The sequence below is a fragment of the Tupaia chinensis genome, unplaced genomic scaffold, assembly GCF_000334495.1.
Source record: "Tupaia chinensis unplaced genomic scaffold, TupChi_1.0 Scaffold143921_1, whole genome shotgun sequence".
Classification (NCBI taxonomy): domain Eukaryota; kingdom Metazoa; phylum Chordata; class Mammalia; order Scandentia; family Tupaiidae; genus Tupaia; species Tupaia belangeri.
In genome coordinates this window covers 423,766-434,018 of record NW_006203772.1, presented here as the reverse complement: position 1 = coordinate 434,018, position 10,253 = coordinate 423,766, and the positions used below count along the sequence as shown (strand labels likewise).

Sequence of the window (10,253 nt, the reverse complement as noted above, 5' to 3'; positions counted from 1 at the left end):
TGGGGGCGGGGCTAGGCGTGGGAGTAAGAATTGGGGGCTCCGGTTTGGGGCCGGGGTTAAGATTTAGGGGCGAGACTAAGCCGGGTCTGGAGAGGAACTAGGGATGGGACTGAGGCCTGGCCCTGTGAGGTTTAGGCCTGAGGTAAAGGGGAAGCACCAGGCCTAAAGGTGGGACAAAGAGGAGCCTGGAAGGAGCTGGAAGGTCCCGGATGAAGAACGCGGCTGACGCTCAGACCTGGCAGGGCAGACCACGCGGCCTAGAGCGGGGAGGGGGGAGGCGGGTGCAAAGCCGAGGTTCAGGGTTGAACTTCTGCGAGGAAGAGGCAGGTAGAGACGGAGAACTAGGCTGAGAGCGATGTGGGTCAGGACGACACTAACGATTGAGAGATGGACGCAGGAGGAGACTGACAGCGAGGCCAACGACTGGGAGGAGAGCGAGAGCAGGGGTAAGGAGGGGCGGGGCAGGGGCTGGCTTGAGCCCCCAGGTCGTGGTGGGACGGGAGGCTGGGATGCTGACGAGGGAGGCGGGGCTAAGGGCCCGGTGGGGCGGGGTTAGGCCCTGGGGGCGGGCTCACGTCGAGCCGCGGACCAATGATTGAGGACTGGGGTCCTGAGACCCTGGAGATCGCCTGCTACTTAGGCTGGGGCCTCGAGCGGTGGAGGACCAGGAGGCTCCACAGTGCCCTAGCCGCGGCCTAGGTCACCCCCGTCGAGGCGTGGGGCTTAGCTGGAGGCCATGGTTCAGCGCCCACCCCCGCGTCGGGGCTGGAGCGATCGTTTCCATTGACCCCGAGGGGGAGAAGGAGTCCGGGGAGTTCCACGCGTGACATCATAATCACCTCCAGATGGGGGCGGAGCCGGACGGCATTTCTAAGGCGACGAGGGCGCAGTGCCCCTCCCTTGTTCCCTTCTCTCTCCTTCCCTTCCTTGGTTCTTCCCTCCCTTCCTTTATCCTTCCCTCCCTTCCCTATTCGGCTGCTCTGGTGTCTAACCCCCTGTGCCGCCAAGGCCAGGGGAGCCCCTGGGTCTTCAGGACGGGGAAGATTCTGTACAAATGAGCATCACCTGTGAGTTTGATTAATGCCCCACCCACAAAGACCACGTGGTCTTTGAAAGGAAGAGGACTTCCTTTCAAGTCATCACCTTACTTATTCATTCTGAAGTCCATTCTTTGCCCAACCCCAATCACTCTTGCTGCAGGACTCTGAAATTAAAGAGCAGTTGCCTTTCTCAGATCTGGAAAGCCAGCAAATTCCTCCTCCTTTTGGTTTTCCTTCTCTCCTCCCTTCACATATAGAGTTGATGGTTGTCAGGGCTTGTCAGAGGCGTTAGTGGAAAATAGGTTCTTGTCCTGCATATGGGCCTTTTTCATGGTTCAAGAAAGACCATGGACCAGTTGTACTTGGACCAGATAGAGCAAGGCCAATTAAGTCAGAGAGAACAGATTGATTCCTGACCCTGGCTCAGGCTTCTAAGGCATGATCTTAGGGTCCAAGCTGGACAAGAGAGGCTGTGGAGTCAGGATTGAGTAAAACCTGAGGGTGAATAATTGGCTATGATGGGGACCAGCAGTTGGCGTAATGGCTATGTTGCTGGACTCCCATGTAGTCAACCATGGTTCGAGTCCTGAACCTGGTGGCTTAAACTCACACCGGGCGCGTGTGCCCAAGATCCTGAAAGGAGAATGGAGGAGAAGGGATTGCAGGTGGCATGGTCATCCCCCCTGGAGGGTGATTTCTCACTTTCGGTCTCTCTGTCTTTCTGGCGAGCACACATGCCCTATAACAAAAATCTATTAAAATAAAAAAATGGCCATAATGGAATTGAAGAGCAGGTGTAGGGGTCAGCAAGTGGTGTGGTGCCAGGTACTGGACTTGAACTACAGTTTCAACCATGGTTCAAGTCCTGGACCTGGCAGCTTGAAAACCACAACAAATAAATAGATTGATTAATTATTTAAAGGAATTATCTTATTGGACTTTATTTTATTTATTTATTTAAATTTGACCAGAGAGGGACATAGTGAGAGAGAGGGAAAGTGAGAAAGCAAGCCACCAGGTCTGGGACTCAAACAGTAGTCAGCCATGTGAGAATCCAGTGCCCTTAACCACTACACCACCTACCAGCTCCTAATTTCTTTTATAGAGAGAGATTTTTGGTATCGGGTGCATGCACTCACCGGAGAAACAGAGACAGAGAGATAGAAAGCGAAAAATCACCCCCCTGGGGGATAGCCATGTGCAATCCCTTCTCCAAAATCCTCTTGGGATTTTGGGCATGCATGCACGCACACGTGCTTGGTGTGTGTCTAAGCTGCTGGGTCTGGTACTTGAACTGCAGTCACCTATGTGAGAGTCCAACGACGCAACTATTATACCATCTGCTGGTCCCAAGTAATTAATTAAAAAGAAAGAAAGAAAAGCAGGTGTAGGAGGTGACAGCTGGAAGGACAGGTTTTGGATATGGAGCTGAGTGTGGCCGAAGACAGCTGTGGAGCTCATGACATATAAAGTAACCCTTTGTTGGCATGTGTGAGTAAACTGCAAGAGCACAGGCTACAGAGCCAGGAAGCCCTGGGTTTGAAGGAGCTCACCGGGGACCTGTCCCTCAGGGCCTACTGCATACCTCAAGCAGTAGCTTCCCTTCCTTAAGTAGGGCTGGAGTCCAGTGCCTCAAAGGACAAAGCTAACTGGGAAGGAAGGGCAAGTGGCAGACTCTACCCTGTAGTTGATGGCGGGAGGGATCAGCCGCCCCACTTGGAGGTCTAATTAGGGATACTCCGACCTGTGCCACCTGTTAACTTGTGTCTCTGGGCAAGCTATTATCCTTGTTGAGTCTCTGAGTTCCCATCCATAGACTGGGACTATGGTGGGGATTTAGAATCAAAGGCATATTTTACTAGCCAGAAGATGCATGAGCTCGCCAGAGAGTGAAGGAGAGGTCAGAACTACCCCTAAATGGGCCAGGGGCCATGTTCACACTGCAATCCCTTCTCCATTTCTCCATCGTGTCAGGATTTGGGGCACACAAACATATGCACTCAGCATGTCACTGGCTGTCACATAGGTGGTGTACATATATCTTACAAGTAGTGGGAGTAAAAAGAGGTGGAGACTCTGACTCTCTGAAGGGAGCCACCGGTGCCTAGTGAAGCTATCCAGACACATCTTTTGAATGAAGGGGCTGAAAAGGAAGAGGGAGAGATACGTGGTAGAGGGAGAAATAGGGTTGAGAATTAAAAAAAAACTATTTAATTTTATTTACTCATTCATTCATTATTATTATTATTATTTAATTTGACCAGAGAGAGACACACACACAGAGAGAAGGAAAGTGAGAAAGCAAGCCACCAGATCTGGGACTCCAACCATGGTTGGTCATGTGGGAGTGTCCAGCGCCTTAACCACTATGCCACCTGCTGGCCCCAAGAGAATGTATTTAAACAAAATATGTTCATAGCCTGTAGAGGGAAAAAGCCAGTAGAGTAGGAGGGTGACATTCCGACTGGGACCTCGAGTACATATGCTTTGGCCGGGAGGAGGCAGGGACACCCTTCCCTAGGCTGGAGGAGGTGATGAGGGTAGGCGCATCCACGGATGGTGCTGGTGAAATGATCTGCTGAGAGGAACAGCAGCGGTACAGGACTCTCCGGAAGCGCTCACAGTCATTTGTTCATTCACTCGTGCACTGAGTAAATTTCGAGTACTTGCCGTGCTATGCAAAACAGCAGCTCACCAGGGACCTGGAGGAGGATGATCAAGTGCCACTGAAAGCCACTGAAGGCCCCTAGCAACCAGCTCCCCTTCCTTGAGCAGGGCTGCAGTCAGTGCCTCAAAGGACAAAGCTAGCTGGGACAGAAAGGTGGTGGACTCTACCCTCTGCTGATGGCGGGGGCATCTGCCACCCATTTGGGGGTCTACTTAGGGCTACTCTCTGACAGGCTGCACACACCCTGGGACAATTTCTGGAGCCACCCCTCCTTGCTTAGACTCTGTCTCACTTCTGTTTGTCACTCCAGCTCCAAATGATGCTCCTTTTAAGGATCTTTCATAATCTCCTGTCCCCCACCCAGTCCTGGTAGGTGGCCCTTGCTCTGTGCCCCACCATTGCCCTCAGTGTCTGCATGCCCTAGTGGCATGAACCTCTCCCAGCCCTTTGAGAGCTAGGACTGTTATTGTTTTTGTGGTTTTTTTTTTTTTTTTTTTTTTTTTGAGAGGTTTTTGCTATAGGGCACGTGTGCTCGCCAGACAGACAGAGAGACAGAAAGCAAGAAATCACCCCCTGGAGGGGATGGCCATGCCGCAATCCCTTCTCCTCCATTCTTCTCTGGATCTTGGGCATACACACACATGTGCCCGGCGTGAATTTAAGCCATCAGGTCCGGGACTCGAACCGTGGTCAACTACATGGGGGTCTAGCGACATAGCCATTAAACCAACTGCTGGTCCCAATTATCATTGTTTTTAAGTTTATTTCTTTCTTGAGTGAGACAGAGAGAAGGAGAGAGAGGGAGACCATCTCTAACAGGGTCTCCACCCTCAGTTCAGCCAGCCAGATGGGCATGTGTGTGCGTGGCATACTTGGGGGTGGAAGGATCTGCAGATGTGAACCCGGAACCTTCTCACTCAGGTCAGCCTGACAGAGCGGCATCTTTTTGCTGTGCTGGGCCACCCCAGACATCGTCTGTGCCCCCTGCTGTGTTTAAAGTCTCTGCATCCCTAGGATGCAGCTGGGACCCGAGACCTGGGGCTTCTCAGGAAGTGTCTGGTGAATGCACGGGAAGGGCGGCCGCCACTGCCACTCTGTACTCTCTCAGATATAAACAGGTTGCCCAGCTGGGAGAGAGGACACCTGCTGACTGGCGTGGCGTCCAGCACCGATGCGTCTACCTTCTCCTCTGAAGGTGGGTCCAGGGGACCCTGGCCCAGGGGGCCCTCCCAGCCCTCTCATCTGGGAGAGCTGACACCTAGTGAAGGGGAGGAAGTGTTTGGTCCCGAAGGGGTTACCTGGCTGCCCCACCCCATCCCAATCTCCTGCAGGTGCCAGAGCCAGAGAGCACTCCTTTCTCGGGTCACAATCACCCTTGCTTTGGATGGCACTTTATGTGCACAAATATCTTACACATTCGAATCAAGGCCTGCCCATAACCCTGAACACGAGGTATGGCCACCATCGCATTTAGTGGATAAAGAAACACAGGCTCGGAGAAGTCATTTGCTCTAGGTCACCCAGCTAGTGACAGCCAAGACTTGAACTCAGGGCCTGTCTTACTGCAAGCTCAGGGCACTGACCACCCGGCTGCACTTTGCCCCAGTTCAGCACTGCAGGAACCCAAGGAGCTGGTGTGTTCCAAGGTCCTGCCACACATGCCTGCCTTCTCCCCCCAGGGACAGAGAGGGCACTGGAGGAGGAAGCAGGAAAAGGGATTACCAAGTGGGTCAGGGGTGTGGTGGGGACCTGGCCCCTCACAGCCTTGGGAGGGAAGGGCAGAGGAATGTGGGGTAGGCCTCAGACCCCGCTGCTCTCTCTTCTTGGGCCCTTTAAAGCTGCCGGGACTAACAGCCATGACCTGGGTAATCCCTGGCTGGCGGCCAGCATGAGACCTTGCCCCGATTGCACTGTGTAGCGGCTGGACAAAGGCGCAGTCCTCATGGCCTGTTGAGGGAGTTTGCCAGCTCCAGCACAGAGCCCCTGGGTGGGTGGAGCTGCTGTCCCAGGGGAGCCTGCAGTGCGGCCCCTTCCCTGCCTGGTGTGCAGTCTTGGCCTCAGGCTGACAGGCCCCGAGGAGTGGCCTTTTAGAAGGTGGCCAAAGGGGAGGCCATGGTGGGCTGGGGCCTTAGGCAGGTCAGAGGTGGGCTTGCGGAACTCCCGTCGGCATTCAGCCGAGTAAGAGAGGAGGAGGCTTCTTCAAAGCTTTATCAACCCCATTCTGGCCCCAGCGGCCTCTCCCTGTGCCCTGGGAAAGGGGACAAGGAATCTGTGCTGCCTGAAAGGGGGCGGTTGATCAGAAATCTGTGACTTGAGGGACTGGGGAGAGAGAATGGGAACCTGATGAGAAGAGAAGGGCAAGCATTGAGGGAAAGGGAGACCTGAGACAGGTCAAGAGGGAGCAGAAAGAGCTGAGGAGAAAGGAAGGGAGAGAGGGAGGCGTCCCAGTCAGAAGCCCAGGAGCACGGCGCAGGGTGAGGCTGCACTCCCATAGGACACCAGGGCACCACAGGCCTCTGAGGCTGCGGGTCAGACGGGGCCTCCCGGCCAGGAGCAGGGCAGGACAGGCGCACGTGGCCCTGTGGTGAGCCATGGTGAGAGGCCTTCCCCTGCCAGGGCGCCTCATGGAGAGGGCAGCTGTGTGAGGCAGGCAGGAGTCAGCGGAGGGTCTGGCAGGGCAGGTTCCCACAGGAGTGGGGAGGGAAGTGGCAGGGTGCCCCAGGACAGCACGGGCCGGGTGAGGGCCTCCTGTGTATCAGACTTGGCTGTGAGTCTGCAGGGGGAAGGCGGGTTCCTGCTGCGGGCAGGGGAAAGGGCAGCGCTGGGATCTGGAGTGACCACGACTGAAGCAGAGCCAGGTGCAGGGCTGGGGGGCAGTGGCCAGGCCTGACATTGAGCTGTCGCCTGAGTGACCCGGCCCTCCCGCAGGTGAACACAAGGAGACTGACAGGTGCTGCTGGAAACACACGCCGTGCACCGGGCACATCATCTACCCCTTCCGCTCTGACTACGGCCACCATAGTCTGCACCTGCATGCTGTCAGCCACTGCGACTGCGATTCTAGGTAGGGCCCTCTCCTGGGGGCCCCACGGCAGAGCCAGGCCATCTTTCACCGTGCTCTGACCTGTGCTGCCAGCTCAGACCCAGCCTTGGGAAGCCAGCTCTGCTCAGAGCAGCGGGGAGGTCTGGCATGGGCGGCCCGGCAGAAGCCTGCTGTCTCTTAGGCTTCTTGCTCTGGCTGCCCCCCGGGGGGAGAGCGATGTGGGAGCCAGGCTGAGGGTCCCTGTGTGGCAGGCTGAAGGACTGCTCAGAGAAGACAAATAGCAGCAGCTCCCGAGACCCTGGCCCGACCTGCTTGAACATCATCCAGTCCCCTTGCTTCGAGCTGGTCCCCGAGGAGGAGAGTGTGGAGAGGTTCTGGTACGGCTGGTGAGTGACAGCGGGCTGAGTGGAGGGCTCTCCGGGGCACCGCCCAACTCTGTCAACTGCTTCTTCCCCTCCTCCCAGGTGCAAAAGCTACAGGCCTGTCTCCGTGGCAGTGATCCATCATCCCCTCCACCACGAGTGTGGGACAGATGACTTAAATGAAGAGGAGGAAGAAAGCAAGCCGCCCATCCCGACCCAGGTGGGGCCCACCACCACACCCACTGAGCCAGGCACCGGCACGGTCACCGGGGCCCTGGACTCGGCAGCTCCCATCACCATCTGGCGCTCTGAGAGTCCCACGGGGAAGAACCAGGGCAGCAAGGTGATCAAGAAGGTAAAGAAGAAAAAGGAAAAAGAGAGAGAGAGAGACAAGGAGGAGGACACGGATGAGAAGGCAAAGCTGAAGAAAAAAGCCAAGAAGGGCAAGCTGACTAAGAAGAGGAGCCCGGTGAAATCTGAGTCTTCACCTCCAGACTTGAGCCGCTCGTTAAGCCCGAGGAGGTTGGCTAGGATGTCAGAGTCCAGCCCCGAAAGCCGGGAAGAGCTGGAGAGTGAGGACAGTTACAATGACCCCCGGCAGGAAGAACCCTCCAGCGAGGATATCGTGGAGTCTTCTTCATCACCCAGGAAGAGAGAGAAGAACACCAGCCCGGTTAAGAAGAACGGGGCAAAGACCCCACAAGCCAGGAAGGTCACCAAGAGGAAATCTCCCCCAGCATCAAACCCCAATCTCAGTTGAGGCCAGGGCAACCAGGTGAAGAATAAATGCCATCAAGCCTGTAGCTGAGCCCTGCTGCTCTTCTCTCCCCCTACCTTTAGGCTCCTTTTTTTGGGGGGGTGGGGGCTGCTGTGGTTTGGGAAGGACATGGGAGGGCAGGTGGGAGGAGAGGAAGGGGCACATCCTAGGACGGACAGGAGAGTGCCGCTGGGTGGCGTGGGTGGGGAGGACCTTCCCTCCTGGGACACTGAGCTGAGTGAGACCCACTCCTGGGACAGGCAGGGTCTGCCTGCAGTGACTCCCCAATAAACTGAAGCTTTCACCCACTCCTGCCACAGTGCCTGGCCTGTTCCTCTGAGTGGCCCTGGGGAAGGTGTGTGGCCCCACGGGGACATGACCTTTCCAGCTAATGTGGTCCTGCTCCTGCTAGAGCCTGGCAGACCCTTTGTGCTGAAGAAAACAGAACGGAGTTCCTGGCAGAAGGCCAGCCCTTTCCGCAGTGCTTGCCGACAGTGAGAAAGAAATGAAGGAAAGCCTGAGGGGCTCCCCATTGCTGGGTGACGGGGGCCTCTTCTGGCCTCTCCCACGCAGAGGAAGGGGAGTGGGAGGGAGGCCTTACTCTACCAGTGCGGACTCAGAAAACTGAGCTGAAGTGAAGCCCTTGTGAAGAAGCAAGGGATGACATCCAGAACAGAAAGGGCAGTGGGCTGGCTGGTCCTGAGCCGGAAATGGGGGTGGGGACACGGACTGGCTTGTCGCATCCCAGCTTTCCCTAGGGTCGGTGTGTGTGGGAGCAGTGGAGAGTGGGACCCGTTCTGGGCAGAAACACCTGACTTGTGTAGTTTAGAGGTCGTCGGAGAACGAGGCCTAGGCACGGGGGCTTCAGTTGAAAAGCCCTGGGTCAGCTGTGGCCGCGCTCCAACATGCCACAGCAGCCGAGGCTGGCCCAGTGAGCAGGTAGCTGTGAGCGTGTGGGCGGGCTCTCAGTACCAGGAGCAGGCCTGCCGCTCACACTGCCACAGTGGTCTTCGGCTCCTGAGGCAGGGACTGCCTGTTTACAGCGAACAGCCCACGCGAAGACAGCAGAGCTCACACGGATGCAGGCTGGAAGTCTGATGCAGGAGCCGCCGGCTCTCCTGAGTGTCGCATCTCTGGTGGATCGAAGAGGGAATTGGGCTCTCTGGAGCTCCAGACACTCCTTTGAAAGCCACCCCTCAAAGAGCTGGAGAGTTGAAGAGAGAAGCTTTGGCAAGAGCTCTGTAGAAACACTGTTTATTCAAATGACAGGCAGGAAGCAGCAGCAGCAGGTGGGGAGGATGGCCAGGCAGGGGCTGGGCAGGTTAGCCCTACCCCCTCTGTCCCCTGCAATCCTGCTTTGACAGCCACCCACGCTGTTGGCATCAGGGTCAGAAATACTTTCCCCCTTCTTCCTGCCCCAAACTGAATAAATAGCATCCCTCTCCCCCCGAGAGCAGTGGGGGGACTCGTGCTGAGCTTGGTGCTCTGGTCACAGCCCATCAGGTGAGGGCAGAAGCTCAAAATGGCTTATAGGGAGCAGAATACAAAGCTGTTCCACTCTCATCTTCCTCTTCCTCCTTGCAACACTCCCCTCCCAGCCTGGTCCCAGGGCAGGTGGTCGGCAAGGGTCTGGAGCGGGAGAACTGTCACCGAGCGTACACTGAGCTCAAGTTCGCAAAGTCATCCAGCCTGTCACCCATCCAGGCTGACCACCAAAGAGAACGTCACTTCACGCCACTTTATGGACAGAAAAGGAGGGGCAGGGAAGGAGGCAGTGGGTGGCTAGGCCTCTCCAGTCTCAGAGGTAACCAGAGTCCGAGGAGCCGGCCCCCTACCGATCCATCTCATCCAGGAGTGGAGTAGCATCGCCAGCAATGGACATGGGGGTGCTCTCGATCATGGGGCTGGGGGAGGGCCGAGGCGTCAGTCGCTGCTTCTGTTTCCGCCGTTCTGCCTCCTTCTCCTGCAGCCACTGCTCTGCCATCTTACCCCAGTCGATGGCTGCATGGCTGTTAGACCTGGAAGAGGTGAGATTGGGGCTCACTAGGAGAAAGACCTCCTACAGTCATTGGTGCAGCACCCACCCTTGCAAAAGGGACCTCACACCTGTGGCCAGCTGCTACACAGCCCTCTTTTCCTTCGCCCGAAACCACTGCCCCGGGGATATCACCTGGGTTCCGGCTGTCAGGATCTGGCGCACCTGCCCCTGCTGCTACCCTGGTCGGGAACACGAGCTGTGTACTTACTTTGGCTGCTGCTGCCGTTGCCGGGAGCTGGAGGAGGGCTGGGGCTGAGGCTGGGCAGACTGCGGGGTGGTGCTGGCCTGCAGCTGGTGGTACTGCGGCGTGGTGATGGGCTGGCTCGGGGTCGGGTAGGAGTAGGT

General features: G+C 56.6%; 2 protein-coding genes across 5 annotated transcripts in view; one reads left to right on the top strand and one right to left on the bottom strand.

Annotated features, from left to right (window-relative positions):
* The window catches only part of PROCA1 (protein interacting with cyclin A1), a 10,275-nt gene extending 2,072 nt beyond the window's left edge, over positions 1-8,203 (top strand). Inside the window, exons 1-5 of one of the 4 annotated variants that reach the window (XM_006165452.3) lie at positions 284-446; positions 4,817-4,903; positions 6,637-6,772; positions 7,003-7,128; positions 7,216-8,203. In XM_006165452.3, coding sequence (XP_006165514.1) covers positions 356-446; positions 4,817-4,903; positions 6,637-6,772; positions 7,003-7,128; positions 7,216-7,873 — 1,098 coding nt within the window. In that variant the 5' untranslated portion in view covers positions 284-355 and the 3' untranslated portion in view covers positions 7,874-8,203. Of the gene's footprint in view, positions 1-283; positions 447-884; positions 1,068-4,816; positions 4,904-6,636; positions 6,773-7,002; positions 7,138-7,215 lie in introns of those variants that run through there. The other 3 variants (XM_006165451.3, XM_006165454.3, XM_006165453.3) reach the window with 3 other exon arrangements.
* A 905-nt stretch (positions 8,204-9,108) lies between these two features.
* Positions 9,109-10,253, bottom strand: part of SUPT6H (SPT6 homolog, histone chaperone and transcription elongation factor) — a 44,591-nt gene continuing 43,446 nt past the window's right edge. The window contains 2 exon segments of the mRNA XM_006165455.3: positions 9,109-9,888; positions 10,117-10,253. The exon segment at positions 10,117-10,253 is cut by the window's right edge and continues 6 nt beyond it. Coding sequence (XP_006165517.1) covers positions 9,702-9,888; positions 10,117-10,253 — 324 coding nt within the window. The 3' untranslated portion in view covers positions 9,109-9,701.